Source organism: Castor canadensis, chromosome X (genome assembly GCF_047511655.1).
Source record: "Castor canadensis chromosome X, mCasCan1.hap1v2, whole genome shotgun sequence".
NCBI lineage: Eukaryota > Metazoa > Chordata > Mammalia > Rodentia > Castoridae > Castor > Castor canadensis.
The window spans coordinates 107,596,232-107,612,639 of record NC_133405.1 but is presented as its reverse complement, the minus strand read 5'-3'; the positions used below and the strand labels follow the sequence as shown (position 1 = coordinate 107,612,639).

The 16,408-nt window shown below is 38.5% G+C and overlaps 1 protein-coding gene across 1 annotated transcript in view; it reads left to right on the top strand.

Annotated features, from left to right (window-relative positions):
- The first annotated feature begins 1,939 nt into the window (after positions 1 to 1,939).
- The window catches only part of Otc (ornithine transcarbamylase), a 67,750-nt gene continuing 53,281 nt past the window's right edge, over positions 1,940 to 16,408 (top strand). Inside the window, exons 1-3 of the mRNA XM_074063813.1 lie at positions 1,940 to 2,132; positions 13,535 to 13,673; positions 15,160 to 15,241. Coding sequence (XP_073919914.1) covers positions 2,056 to 2,132; positions 13,535 to 13,673; positions 15,160 to 15,241 — 298 coding nt within the window. The 5' untranslated portion in view covers positions 1,940 to 2,055. The remainder of the gene's footprint in view (positions 2,133 to 13,534; positions 13,674 to 15,159; positions 15,242 to 16,408) is intronic.

Genomic DNA, 16,408 nt, shown 5'->3' with positions numbered 1-16,408 from the left:
GGAATCATTCCTTTTGTTTATCACTATATCTCTCAGAGAATACTCAGCACAGAGATCCAGTACAACTATTTTTGGTGGTAGGAAAATATGAATGAATGAAGGGCTGTATGAACAATGGGAAACTATGTAGGGAGCCAAACAAAGCAGTTGAAGCTGAATGAGAGAAATCATGGAATCAGAATTCAGCCAAGATCACTTGGACAAGTTCTGAAGATGAACATCAAAGCCTGTAAGACTCCACATATGGCTCAGTCAGCCAAAGTGAACTGGTTGTCTTGTATTTCTCAACAAGCCCATGGAGATATCCTGTCTTGAGATTCAGCAAGATTGCCTTTCATCTCATCTCACTTATGTTGCCACTCCTCTCTTCCAGTCTCTATGGGTGGCTTCACAGTTAGTCTTAGTCTCCTCTGGCTTTGAACTCCTATTGCCTTAGAATTAGGAGGGCCTGTGAATTGCTTTGGCATCTCTGAGTGCTGCCCGTGTTCTCCAGCACAAAACTACATACAGTTCTTGACTTTTCCCCAAGCATTGCTCATATGAGTTATTTGTGTGGTTAGTACAGTTTACTGAAGATAATGGGGTAAAGATATGAGCTTCCTATTAGCATATGGTCTGGCTTCTACCCCCACAGACTCAGTGCAAACAACCACTTTCTCTTCCTGTATCTGTGAGCAATTTCACTCTCTGAAACCCATCTAACTGTTTAGGCTCTTCAAAGATGCTTCACTGTCTTTTCAAACAAAACAGCATCTAGTCTCCTATTTGCCAAATTCACTCTCTACCTCTCCTCTCTGTGCTTTTATTAACAGTTTCTTCTGCATGCAATATTCTTTCCAGAAAAGATTTGGCAGTCTTTCCCTCTCTGTATCCCACACCATTCTCCATAAGTAGAAGGATCAGTGTCAAGATTTATCCCCCTGCTCATTAGACATCACAACCACCTCTGCCTCTGAAGTAGCCATAGTTGGTTTTTCAATAACATTTTTGTGTATTCTACAAACTTCTAGCAACTGTTCACCTGGTTTTTCTAAGCCATATAAGGTGACCCGAAGAGATAGCCCCCTTTCCTGCCTCCTACCCTTCCTAGCTAAGCATACTCCCCTTTCTCTGTGATGCAGGACAACTTTATCAGGGTCTCTCCTATGGGCTTGTATTGTGAATATTTATTTACAGATTTTATCATCCTTATTGAAATGTAGACTCTGCAAAGATGAGATCACAGAAATGGGCTAGACTGGAATTTCAAAGAAGGAAATGATCTCACAGAATAGACTTAAAAATATCCAATTTATAGCTATAGATAAATGAACATGAATCAGTGGATAGCCCCTCAGTGATCTGGAGATGCTAAAGAGGAAGGAGCATACAGTATCCCTCCTCCCTTCTACTTGAGCTCCTGCTAGAATCAATAGGCAACTATTTAGTTATTGAAGACTTATTGTGTTCAAGGTACAAGGGGAGCCTCAAGCCAGAATCTTTTTATTATACTTCTATCTTTCTTTAGTTTCCTGCCACCAAAAATATAGCTTCCAGGTCACCTCTTTTTGGTGGCTTTTGTGGAAGACCAGAACTGAGAGGTAGGAAGTAAAATCAGTGGGAATACTTAGGGCTGTCACATCTATCTACATCTGGGGTTTTACACTGCCAAGTCACATTTTCTGAATGAGTTATTTCTATGTGCTTTCACAGCAGCCAGCACTGCAATGCCTTGCATATATTATATGCTCAATGGGTACTTGTCAACTGATTTTATACAAGCATGTGACAGCATAAATACATTATGAAAAATGAGGAGGCTAGATGCTATAAGAGTCAGGTTTCTTTCTCAAAAAAAAAATACACAGCAGTGGAGTTAGGTTTAAAGTTCAAATGCCCCTGCACCCTCCTACAGAATCTCTAACCAGGCCACCTGATAAGGTAGTTGACTGGTGATAGAACCTTTGCTCCCTCTCTACAATCAAAAGCATTCTTAGCTGTTCAATAGCCCCCACTGACTGACTTGCTTTGGAGGTTTCAAGAGCATAGCATCATCCTTTTCACTAGCAAAAGAATATGCTGTTTAATTTGAGGATCCTGTCAAACAATGCAGCTCTTAGAAATGGTCACAATTTCATGGTTCGAAATTATCGGTAAGTGATGGTCAAAGTCTTGGGTCTGATTTAGGAACTGTGGTGCTAAATGAAGTTATTTTCTGCAAAGGAGTGCAGCCACAAAAGGCCTCTCTGCAGAGTGTAGTGCCGTGGTCAACTCTTATATGAGAGAGCTGTCTTTAATCTAGATGGGTTTTCGTTGCTCAGCCTTCTGTAATCAGATTTTATCATGGGGGAGGGTAAATTATCTGTGGCAGGTACAACAAACTAAATGTTTTTGACATCCTACATTTGTGTACATTTTAAACCAGCAACTGGCTGAAGGAAATTAGAGGAACTAATTTACACAGGGCCTTCAGCTTGTATTTGGTTTTGCTAGAAAACAATGTATCACTCTAGGGTATCAGGACTAATCAGTTCCTTTAAAACAAAAAGACTCCAAATAGCAATGAGGTAAATATGGGCAAAGCTGCTGCAAAAAGAGCCTTATATATAATGGGGATAACGGTATGTTTTTTGTTTTTTTTTTAACAAAGCCTGAATTTGAAATTCATCTCTGAAACTGTCAGTGGCATATACAGAGGAGACTATCATCCTGCTTACAGCCATTTGAGCACATGGTTGAGGATGGCATGGAGGGTGTCAGTGGGAAGGGGGAGGGGAGGGGAGATGAGTTAACTGGGCAAGCAAAGCCATCAGGTGCAGATAGTATTTTTTTATTCATTTATTCACATGTACATACATTGTTTGGGCCATTCCTCTCCCTTGCGCCCCACCCCCTCCCCTTCCCCTCACCCTACCTCGCTTCCAGGTAGAACCTGTTCTGCCCTTATCTCTAATTTTGTTGAAGAGAAGACATAAGCAATAATAAGAAAGACAAAGCATTTTTGCTAGTTGAGATAAGGATAGCTATAGAGAGAGATTCCTAGCATTGCTTCCATGTGCAAATGTGTTACAACCCAAGTTGATTCATCTTTAACTGATCTTTACACTGGTTCCTGATCCCCTTCTCATGTTAACCTCTGTTGCTTTAAGGTTTCTGTATTCCTCTGCAGTGGGGACATCAAATACTTTAATGTTTTGGGTTTCCTACCTATCCCCATACCTCCCGTATGTGCTCTCCCGTTAGCATGTGACCCAAGTCCTACAACATTACTGTATTTGCCCTAGATCTAAAGTCCACATATGAGGGAGAACATACGATTTTTGGTCTTCTGAGCCTGGCTAACCTCGCTCAGAATGATGTTCTCCAGTTCCATCCATTTACTTGCAAATGATAAGATTTCATTCTTCTTCATGGTTGAGTAAAACTCCATTGTGTATAAATACCACATTTTCTTAATCCATTCATCAGTAGTGGGGCATCTTGGATGTTTCCATAACTTGGCTATTGTGAATAGTGCTGCAGTAAACATGGGTGTGCAGGTGCCTCTGGAGTAACCTGCGTGGCATTCCTTTGGGTATATCCCCAGGAGTGGGATTGCTGGATCATTTGGCAGATCTATGTTTAGATTTTTAAGAAGCCTCCATATTTTTTTCCAGAGTGGTTGCACTAGCTTGCATTCCCACCAGCAGTGTACAAGGGTTCATTTTTCCCCATATCCTTGCCAGCACATGTTGTTGGTGGTGTTTTTGATGATAGCTATTCTCACAGGGGTGAGGTAGAATCTTAGTGTGGTTTTGATTTGCATTTCCGTTATGGCTAGAGATGGTGAGCATTTTTTCATGTGCTTTTTGGGCATTTGAATTTCTTCTTTTGAGAAAGTTCTGTTTAGTTCAGTTGCCCATTTCTTAATTGGTTCATTGATTTGGGGAGAGTTTAGTTTCTTACGTTCCCAGTATATTCTGGTTATCAGTCACTTTGTCTGACGTATAGCTGGCAAATATTTTCTCCCACTCTGTGGGTGGTCTCTTCGAAAGCTTCCAGGGTAGTTTTGCATGTTGACAATCAGAATTTCCCCAGAGTCTCTCTACCACCTAAAACAACCTCAGAACAACCTCCCTGACTTCTTAAAGGAAGGTTCTAGTCTAAATATTGCTCCCACTATTAAGAAATAGACCTGTGACAGTGGCCTTGGGCTCCTATCTCAGGACTACCTGGTAGCTCTAAGTTCTCTTGAATCTATCATTAACACCACTACTTTGGTAAATGTAAGACTCTCAGAAGCCAGAATAACATTGTAAATAAATCCCATAGTATTAGGCCTGAGTGAGACATTACAGCCATGTACTAATGCCTTTTCTTATTTTACAGATAAGGCAAACCAAGCCCATAGAGATTATGGGGTTTACCAATTAGCACTACAGTCACATCAATATAACCCAAGAATCTGGAGAAAAACTCAGATTTTGAAATCTAAAGATCTAGGTTACAGGGCTTGTACCACCAATTGGCTATATGACCTTGAACCTGCCATTAAGCTTTTCTTCAATGTTGCTTCACCTATAAAATGGGGAAACGGATAATACTGGCTCTGCCTACATTACAGGGTGGTCCAATCATTCATTCAACAAATATTCATTGGGCAATGTCTTTGTGCCTTCCCCTATGCAAGATTATGGAGATACAATGGTAAATAAGGTAATAGGATACTTCATTCTAGCCACATGAAGTCACAGACTGGTGATAATGAGGTATTGTGTGTGAAACAAGTAACAGACCAATGTTCATTGTTTATTATTTCATTCTACTGAATTACATTAGATAACAGGGTGATGAAATTTTATTTTATTCCATAGTTTTTACAAAGAAGAATCACTGAGTTGAAAATACTTGAATGAATAACAAAAACTTCAAACTTAAACTTGCACTCTTCTGAGAAAATTGTGTGATGTTTGATTTTTTTACAATTATTGCAGGTTAAATTTTCCAAGTAAAACCTCTTCCAAATAGTAAGCTTTTTCTATATGTAGTAATATTCTCTTATCTACGTAGTCAGAGAAATATAAGCAGACTACATTTCTGAAAATCATGACCAACCATCTCTCACATTGTATGAAGAGTGGGCCAAAATATGGGTAAATAAGCCCAAATCTATACTTATTATTTGAAAATATGAAAGCCTTCAGTCACACATGTTGTGAGAGACTCAATAGTTTGTGTCCTTATTGAAAAATAAGATAAATTGTGTGATAATTAATCTTGATTTTCAACTTCATGAGATTGAGAAGTACCTAGGGACTACTATAGCACACCTCTGGTTGGTTCTGTGAGGGTATTTCCATGGAGGATTAACTAAGGGGGAAGACCCTTCCCAAATGTGGATGGCACTATCCTTTATTTATTTTTATTTGTATTTATTTATTTCTTCCAATGGGACCGGGATTTCAACTCAAAGCTTCATGCTTACACAGCAAGTGCTCTACCACTTGAGCCATACCTTCAGTCCATTTTGCTCTGGTTATTTTGAAGATGGGATTTCACCAGCTATTCGTCTGGGCTAGCCTTGAACCATGATTCTGATCTCAGTCTCCTAAGAAGCTAAGATTATAGACATGAGCGAGGGACACCCTCCTATTAGCAGGGGGCAGAATGGAATAAAAGAAGGAAAAGGAAAAAGCTAGGGAGCATAAGCATTCTTTGTCTCTCTCTCTTGTTTCCTGTCTGTGATGATGTGAGCTACTCTGTTCTGCCATGGTAAACTGAAACATCTGGAACTGTGAGACAAAATAAACTTCTCCTCCATTAAGTTTTTTATGTCAGGTATTTCATCACAAGTGATGCAAAAGTAACATTGAAATTGTTTTTGACGTGGTGTTCTCTTGTGGCACAGCTATTTTTCTCTCCTACTGCCACACTATCTGCCAGCTAGATAAGTTCAGAATTGATGATCTCTAATACTACTACAACCTTTGACAAACCCTCTCAACAGCAGAGAAAAGCACCGTGTCAACCCTACTACACATTTACTTTGATTTTTTTAGCTTCCATCAAGATTTGAATTTTTTCTTTTTTCCATCTCTTGGGACAAGTGGGGGGCCCTTGTTACATGACATACCATGTGAGTTTACCATTAGAGTGTAATAGGAAATATGTGGTTAGGGGTTAGCAGTGCCACAAAACTAGGATTACAGTTTTGAAGTGAACAGTTGTATTGCAATGGTTGTGATAAAATAACAGCTGAAGTGAAGCTGAAGCCATCTACACAGGTCCCCGGATCAGTAATTTTTAGTCAATTATTTTTTTTTTTACAAAATCAATAGAATCAGACACCAAGACTGGTGAAAACACCCAATCCACAGGCATTCCATCTCACAAGACTGGAGCCTGGCTAGGTTTGGATAATAGTGTCCTATGATTTGTTGTCTATTAGGGAAACCACTTAGAGCTTTTAAAGAAACCACTAAAAAATCTCTTTCTTTATCAGAGAAGACCAATTTGTAAGTGCAATTCAATTTCATCTCACAAATAGAAATTTCTTCGGAGAATATTGAACTAAGCCACCCAATTCTGTGGAGGTTATAGATGGGAGCCGAGGTGACTGGTTTTCAGGTATTTTATTCCAGAACTCTATAAGGACTCGCATAACTCATTATGTTTCCTTCATCCCACACTCATGTCCATCTATACACATGTGGACACACAGATGAAGCGATTACAGGCTATCCTTGCTGTTGCATAGAGGAAAGAAAATAGTGCCCTTTGATTAGTCACATATGTCAAAACTTAAAATGAATGACTTTTAAAGAAACATGTATCTTAACTTGACTTCAGAAAACCATAAAGGTATGGGACCAAGACTGGAATGGAGACATTCCATTTCCTTTGGGCAACACTAGAATTTTTTTTAGTATCTTTTAGTAATCTAGCAATTTAACTAATATAAAAGAAGCCACAGATTGCCGACAGTCTCGGGCATCCGTCCTTTTAATAATAGGCCTGCACAAATTTAGCCAACATCTGAATTCTTCAATTTTCTGAAAAGATCCACAATTTTAGAATACTTGCCATCTAAGTTATTTAAGGAACATTTACTCACTCAGTTGCAATAATAATTTATATGGGCATGTGGCAACAGTAAGGAGAGTTTCAAGTAAATTTTTGTTTAAAATTACTATAACTGGTAATAATAAACAAATTTGGAAAAAATTTGTGGATTTTTTTCACATCAGTGGACTCATTTCAAAGTTTTTGTGAAAACAGAGCTCTCCCTTGCATGATTTCTAATATTCCCTTTTGAGAAGGAAAGAAAGAGATGGGATTAATGTTGTCCATTGAGCATTCTGAAATTCTTGTGTTTATAAACTTCATGACTGTTAGGGAAGACAAAGACATGGAGAATCACTGATTTAGTTTACCTTCTCAATTTTCTTATGGGAAATTGAAGCCAGATATGGCCAATGACCTTCCCAAGATCATAGTTTATTACTATGTTTGGGTAAACTATGACTAGAGTTCAGCTATTTAAATCCACAGGTCTTTTCATTCCACTCTTTTGATTACTTTGATCCCTCCAAATTGATCAGGTTGCCCAATATCCATTTTTAGGTATAACCAAATTTATCTCCATAAAGAAAATATTTCTTAGCACTCACATTAATGCAAAGTTAAAGAAACATCAGAATCTCAGCCATAAGGCCCATTGGCCCTCTCATACACATATAGAAGCTAGAGTCTTTATCTCAAATTCTTCATGGGGATCTGAATGCTTTCCTATTCTGGCAAAGTCAATTTCTGACTGACCACATTTTAATTGAATGAAGCACTTTCTCTTCCAACAAAATACAGTTACACCAGAGAACACATCCAAGTGTTCCCATCTCCAAAACAATTTACCTGAGTTGGAAAATGCAGACTCTAGCAATGAAAGGCTTCATTTTGCCACTAGTGAATACTCTTCCAATTTTAAGCTAGGAAGATATTTGGATAAAGCTAAGACTGTAATCTATTACTATCTGGGCTTAGCTTCTTAGCATTCAGTGATTTGGGGATAAGAAATCTCTGTAATTACTTTTTCAAGAGATAAAATTAATAAAAAGTGCCTTTCTCAAAAGTCCTGGCTCTAGGCAGACTGCAAATGACATTTTAAAAAAATCTTTATTTTGTTTTATTGATTGACACATAATATTTATATATATTTATGAGGTACAATGTGATATTTTGATTCATGTATATATTGAGTAGTGATCAACTCAAGGTAATTAGCATATCTGTCTGCTTGACATTTTTGATGGAAAATCTATACATCTTTCTTATTGTTTTTCCCAATATTGTACCCTCTGTATTATGTGTGAGCTGGAGAATGATAATGTGTTTTAGGTCTGATTTGCAAGGTGATTTCTTACTTATTTCTAATTTGTTTTTTGTATGCTTTAGTACAAGAATGCCAAACACTTTAAACGAAGGATATAGTGATTTGAGCCTTGGTTCTGGTAATTATGAGCCAGAGTCAGTTCCCTCCTATTGAGGTAGGAGGTGTCTGTGGAAACTTAGTAACTTAATGCCAGCCACTTTCCCTGGCTAACTTAAGTGTGGGTTTATTACCAAAAAGCACAACAATGCTTTTTTAAAACCAGAAAAAAAGAGACTTGTGTGAGAGGCATTTCAGTGTGGTCAAATTGTGGAACTCTTTTAATTTTCTCTAATCTTTGTATATCTTTGGAGAGAGGCGTGGCAGCTTCATTTCAGAGCCAAGGGGAGGTCTATGTAGAGATAGTAAACAGGATAAGTATTTAAACTCAGACCATTGTGTTTGCTTTCCTTCCAGTGATAAGTTTTCCTGGTTAGTTCTCGATATCTATGAAAACAACTCTTTTTCCCAAGCTAACATTTCCTGCCCCACCTCCTGGATAGAATTCAGAAGGGTGGCGACTAATTAATGATTTGTTTGCAATGGTGTAGTCAGCATGACCCCTTCTTCACTTGAGGTACATTTTAAAATCTTTTCTAGTTAATCACTGGAGCCCTTAAATACTGGTGTGTCAAGATGTATAGTATAAATACCTGTTTTGTCCCCAAGAACCCTGGAACTCTTGTGGATTACCATTACTGTACTTCAGATTAAGACCTCATGGTGCTGTGGACACACACTGGTTCACCTGGTCTTCTCTCCAATTTTCCAGGTGTGAGCACTTGGTTCAGAAAGATATATTAAAGATCTAAGTCATTCGGCTCTTGTTTCATGAATATATGCCCTTCCACTGTTTCCAGTAGGACAAATATTGTACCAAGAGTAGTTGGGCCATAGAGGATTTCAGGTTTAGTGATATACTAGGCCACATGACTCTTAAGCCTGTGTTCAGTTTGGAAACTCAGCTTCCGTAGGCTCCAAAAATAACTAGAACTAATCCTGAGCTCTATTCAAAAAATAAGCCTTCACAATTAGCTCATGAGTTGTTTTTCCTGTTGTTGATGGGTATAAGTTCCACAGCTATGGAGATGCTCCCCAAATTCCTTGAAACATGGGGAATGGGGGTTTCTAGCAAAGTATTTTTCCCCTTTAATGTTTGAGGCAGTCTCAAGCTATGGGATAGTAGTCTGTTACTGTAAGAAGTGGAGTCAAGGACGCTTACACTCTATAATCACGTTTCTTAGATTTTTATTAGAGAAGAAAAAATATTTTCCAAACCTCCCTAAATGTGAGGTGGTAATGATGAAGCTGCCATGCCTTCATTCCAGGCCAGATAGGTGAAACCTGTTTCACAATTCCCAGAAGGCAGCTCCAGTTGACCTTTAACCCCACTCTTGGTTTCTGCAACCCATTTTACAATCTGAAGGTGGTAACCAATGGGTTGTTAAACTGATCCTTATCTATCTTCTTTGCAAGTCTGTTTTTAGGGGTATAGCTTCTCATTTTAGTGTGAGGAAAAAGTCAGTACTCACTAACCCAGAGCAGAAACAAAGACAGAAAGAGACCTATTTCAACATTCTGTTATACTGTGATGCTACTAATTGCTATTTGGGGTAATCAGGCTACAAAATGGACAGAATCTGTCTCATTATTCTCAGTGTTATCTGTATTTAACAATAACCAATATTGCTTACCATACAAGGGAGAAATTAATAGAAAAAATAGAAAGAATGAATAACTGAGGCCAGATTGTGGTTTACCATATGTATCAAACATTAATTTTACCAGGAATATGTGGTCACAAAATGGTCATGCTTGAATTCCACGGTATGAGAGCATGTGCTACTTAGGATGAAGAGTAAATCCTCTGCTGAGATTTATGTATGCTTTTTCTACAACAATGACAGAATCAGAGTTAGGAAAATCACAAATTCATCCTACTTATTTTTTCTACTGCATGGTGTCAAATTACTTAGAAAAATAAATATTTTACTAAACAGAGCTTATTAGTTCATTCAGTGTTTAATAGGTAAGGATATTTTTGGTGGTACTGGGGTTTGAATTCAGGCCTTGTGCTTGGTAGGCAAGCACTCTACCACTTGAGCCACATCCCCAGCTCCAGAAGGGGACTTTTGAATTTGGGAATGTACACATCTCTTTGGCATATGTTGTGGGGAATGGATTATGAGAAGCCTTTGAGAACTTGGCATAAGCACCTGTGTCAAATGATCTACAGGCTGAGTTTGGCATGGCCCCAGCCACAGAAGAGAGTGAGAGGCAAAATGCAGCACAGCCGCTTTTCCTAAGTTGTTTATCTTCCGAGAAGTAGGAACTGCAGGTTTCTCTTCTTACAATGTCATGCCCTTGCCCAAGAACCATTGCTCCACCTCCTTGTTTACCACTGGATATAAAAGACTTGCTGAAAGAGGATGTGAGGGTTTTTTGATGGGGGTTGATTGGTGGGCCGCTTGCCAGAATGATATTACTGCTGCTGCTGAGATTAGAGGAAACATGGGACAGTGCAAGTCTGAGCACAAAGACTTTAAGAAAGCTAAAGAGAGAACATGGGACAGTGCAAGTCTGAGGACTGAGACTTTAAGAGAGATTAAAGAAAACATGGGACAGAGACTTTCAAGAATAGAAAAGAAGCAACGTTTTAAAGAAAGACTTTAGAAGCAAGGTTTTAAAGAATAAGAGAAAAGCAAAGTAAAAGAAGAGTTATTAGAGAAAAGAAGCAACAAGGCTGTTGTGCATCTCCATCTGAGCACCCAGCACACCTGGCCCCAGCTTTATGAATGTTTGTCTGTTGTTTGTCCTTTCTGCATCTCCATTCACCCCCAGTTAGGTCAGGAGAAGCAAGAGCTTGACAAAGCTCTCAAGAATATGTTGTTCACAGTAGCCAAGATATGGAAACGACCTAAGTGTCCATCAATAGATGAATGGATTTAAACACTGTGGTATGCATACACATTGATATACAGTTCAGACTTAAAAGAAGCAGGAAATTCTGTCATTTGCAACCACATGGGTGAATCTAGGGAATGTTATGCTAAATTTAGTAAGCCAGGCACAGAAAAGACAAATACCATATGATATCACTTATATGTGGAATCTGAAAATGTTGAACTCAGAAATGGAGGGTGGAATAGTACTTACCAGGGGCTGGGGGGCAGTGGTGGATGGGGAAAGGAGCGATATTGGTCAGTCGGTACAAAGTTACAGTTAAATGGGAAGATTAAGTTCTGGTTTTCTTTAGCTAATAATAAGGTATTATGTGATTCCATATAGCTAAAAGAGATTATTTAAAATTCCCTTATCACAAATGATAAATATTTGAGGTAATTGATAAGCTAATTAGCCTCATTTGATTATTGCATAATGTATACATTTATTGGCACATCACATTGTATCCCAATTAAAGGTAAATAAAACTTTTTTAAAGGAAAAGGTAAGTGTTAAAATACCCTACAAGTTTTAGAGTGTTAATATTGTGTATAATGTGCCTCTCATGGGGTGGGTGATCTTTCCTCAGTTCCAACCTAGTGAAAGTGGCCCCAGGGGGACCAATATCTTAATAGGAGTGCATGGGGACACTGTAAATTAATGTCAGTCCTGTACCTGAGAAAACTAAAGTACGTGCTACTGGCTAGTTAGCTCTTCTTGATGGTGGAACAAGAGAGGCGTCTATACTAGAATGGACCTGACTCTTGTTAGAGCAAAGAACATGGAGGGCTTCCCGTAAATCAATATGGAATGAAAAAGAGAACAATAGCATGATATTGTTTCAGGTCATGACCAAAAGATCTTCTGGAGAGGTGGGAAGATCTCAGCAAAAAAGGCTGGTATATTCTCTTAATGCCAGAGGAAATGGTCCACATCAGGAACTGCTGTGAGAAATTCCTAGTGATGATGGAATTCTCTGAAGGACCCCCAAAAGCACCCTACAAATGAAAGTGTCAGCCTTAAACACTTACACCAATGTTAGGCAGCTAGAACACAACCTGACTTTCTCTTGTCTCTTAATGCCTCACCTTCCCCTGACCACACTTGGAGGAACTGAGACAAGGAAAACCGGAAACAGCTGAGGGCCGTTATTCCCCCATAGAGGGGACCAGCTCAAATCAAGCATGGTGCCAACTTGCAGTAAATGACCTAAGCTTTTTTTTTAAGGTTGTTCCTATTATTATATTATTATTTTGAATTATTTTCTTGTGACTCTTTGAAATAGCAAAATAATCAAAAGAGCCTTTTAAAAAATATTTCTGCAAGTTACTAGAAAAGCTATAAGGGTCCATTATATTTTCATCCAGAGATAAAAATATAGAATTCTCCAACAACGGATTTGAAGGGGAGTGTGTGGGGGTGTGAAATGGGTTTACAAATCCTGCTTGGATAGTCTAGTGATTTCAATAATAGTAGCTAAAATTTACCAAATGCATATTATATGCCAGACACTGCTTTACATGTATTAAATGATTTCATCCTCACAACAAGGCTATAAAATTATTACATTTATTTTCTTGTGAGAAATTTAGGTGCAGAGAGAGGTTAAGTAATGAGGCAAAGCTACTCATATGGCTATTTCAAGTGAATCAGAATTCAGTTTCTTTCTACAAATTCTTCCTTTCTCTCGAACATCCAAAATAATGGGTATCTGTAATGTAGATCATATCAGTTTCAATACATTAACACTTCGCAGAAACACAAGACCACATGTGATTTCTTTACTAATTTTTTTGGTGGTACTGGGGTTTGAATTCAGGCGCTTGCACTTGCAAGCACTCTGCCACATGAGCCATGCCTCCAGCCCTTTTTAGCTTCAGTTTATTTTTAAGATGGGGGGGGTCTCGTGTTTTTTCCCGGGGTCAGCCTGGACTATCTCCTACTTAAGCCTCCCCACATAGCAGGGACCACAGTCTCATACCCCAGGCCCAGCTTATTTGTTTAGATGGGGTTTTATGAACTTTTTCCCAGGCTGGTCTCCAGTAGTGATCCTCCTGATCTCCACCTCTCAAATAGCTGGGATTACAGATGTGTACCCCTATGGCCAGCCTGATTTGCTATGTTTCATTTCAAGAACAGAACACTAGACTACCATAGAACATTTTTTCTTAAATACATATTTATCTTTATCTTTTCCTTCTTTTATAGGTGTGGGCAACCATTACACAATGAAGTACGACTGAAGGGTCGTGACCTCCTCACTCTAAAGAACTTTACAGGAGAAGAAATTAAGTACATGCTTTGGCTATCCACAGATCTGAAATTTAGAATAAAACAGAAAGGAGAAGTATGTAGCATATTCTTCTTATCTTCCATTGCTACCAATCAGCCTTTTTAGCAGCAACTTTTCCCAAGAGGGAAAAGGAAATCCGTTAAAATTCCTGAATAGTTGCTATGTAATGAAACCTCACAGTCAAGGTAATTGATTATCACTGAGTGGACAGGCATATAAAAATCAGTCATTCTGTGACAAGTCATTGCACTTCTTTCATGTGAAATATGTGAAATGCTGAACTTCGTTAATAACTACATCAGAACCTAAGGAATCATTTGTCTGGAAAGATTTTCTTTTCATACATCTCTCCTTTGTATATTTTCTATCAAGTGAAAAATAAGGATGATTTTTTTTTCTAGCAGCAAATTTCATTTCTGGTTGCATATCATACATATGATCATTAGGTATAATGTAAAAATTCACAGTGATATGATGGTGTTTAAAAAAGCATTCATGGTGGAGTGGCTCAAGTGGTAGAGTGCCTGCCTAGTAAAAAAAGCATTCAGATTAGCAAAGGAACAATTAAATGGTAGCAAAGTAGGGGAAGAAATGGGGTATGGTGCTTAGCTGTAAGCATTACTCTGCATTTTGAGCAATTTATGTTTGAAACATGCTTAATTAATGCAGTAACTTCATTTAGACTGCTTATGAAAGCATTTTTGTATTCCAACATTGTTTAAATGCTTTTTAAAGAGTTGGTTTCAGTTTGAAAAATATTGATACAACCTTGATTTTCTCTAAGCTCCAAAGAACAAACCAAGAACAGGAATGATCCCCAACAACTATGGATTGGTGTTCCTATAGAACACTGACTGAAATGTAGAGAATAGGTCTCCCCAGATCATAGGCCTTTGCTCTTCACATTCTTTGTATGAAAAAAGTTAGCTGGAAGGGACCAGAACTCATCCTCTGGAGAAGTCCACCTACAGAAAAGGAAGAGCCCCACCCCACACTCAATTCTCCAGAGTATTTTTAGATGATTTCTAGAAACAAAGCCCTTGTGCTCTCTCTTAAGTGAGGATGCCTGATGAACATGAAACTGAAAAACTGAGGCTTTCTGATCTGCCTAAGTATGAGTTTTAGTGTCCCATGTTGTGACAGAGTAGCATGCTCCTAGCTGAGAAAATACCTTTGAACAAACATCTATCTTCAGGTCACTGAAATTTGAATGGGGGATTTCAGTGGAGTTAAATAAGATGATGGTTCCAGTGTGAAATATTATGCTTTGGAATAAGTGCTCAGGTTGAACCCAGGATAATTAATTTTACTTTCTAATTACATGCCACTAAGCTGTGGAGGTTATTATTCCCTTTCCCCATTTATATTGAACATGAGAAAACCCACTTTAAATTCAGTTTTAAAACAACCTTGTGAATGCTTATTCAAAAACAGTGATTTATTATTCTGTATTTTTCTATCAGTGTAAAGAATATGTTTTGAACCATAATCTTCGTATTGAATATATATTTTTAATCGTGTTTTTGTCCTTGATTTTCAGTATTTGCCTTTATTGCAAGGGAAGTCCTTAGGCATGATTTTTGAGAAAAGAAGTACTCGAACAAGACTGTCCACAGAAACAGGTGAGTCCACTGACAATCTCACACTAGTATTGAAGAAGAAACCCAGGTGTGAGGACTTGGGCGCATAAGCCAGTATGGAGATTGTTCTGCCTCTTTAGCAACCACAAAGAGCAAACATTTTCACTGGGAGCAGAAGTACAAGCTTGTGAATGCTTCTTCCAATTGTCATAAAAGCTGGAAGCAGGAAGATTAGCATCCTGTGTAGGAATTCCATGAAGACTTGGGTAGAACCCCTACATAGTTCTCACATGTTCAGGGCAAACTGTAAGTGGATACAAAATCTCAGACCTTAAACTCATGTAAGAAATGTATCTATTTTTAGATGTGAACTATTTCTTATGTGTCCCAGTTCTGCTGTGTGGTGGAAACTTAATCTCTGCCACATGAGGCAATCCTCAACTGTTTGAGGATTCACTTTGTCAATTTCAGGCCTTCTCTCCCTTTCTCCACAGTCATGACTAAATTCTGGAGAGTATCTGAATGTCTAGATACCTAGGGTTCTGGGTATGAGGTCTTTGGTCATCAGGACATCATCATCAAATGTCCACACTGGTTTGCTGAGATTTCTGTACTTCCATAGGACCTGCAATTTACGGCATGGTTTGCTTCACTCTGATAACAAGACCTGAGATACCTCTTTTTCACTCTTATAACAAGACTTGAGATATCTCTTGGTTTAGTTCTCTTAACCTCTTGATAGCTCTCCATGCCACATTGGGCACAGAGATAATGCAAGGTCATCTCTGCTGTTCGTTCCTCAAGTAGGGTGCCAGGGAGTTCTTGAGCATTTGTTCCCTCCTATACCTCTGTCCTAACAGCAAAAAACATGCTCTCACTTCTGGGGTTCCTAAAATTCATCTGAGATTTCTGTCATGCTCCCTACCCTGTGGAAATTGGCCTAGGGAACATAGAGCAGATGTAGTGTCAAGGGTCCATCAATTTTTATTTCTGTTGCTTGTTGTCTTGGTCCCCTTCCAGGTCCCAGCATTGGAGGCCAGATGATAAAGCAGGAGGAAAACTAACTCTGACTACCCTTGTATTCTTCCAAATCTATTGTTTGTATCTAGAATCCTAGGTAGCGAAATTCAGATTTTCTCATTTTTCTTCAGCTATTATCTCTGCAATGAGTTTCAAAAAATCTATTTTGAAACTTGTAAGCCACAAATT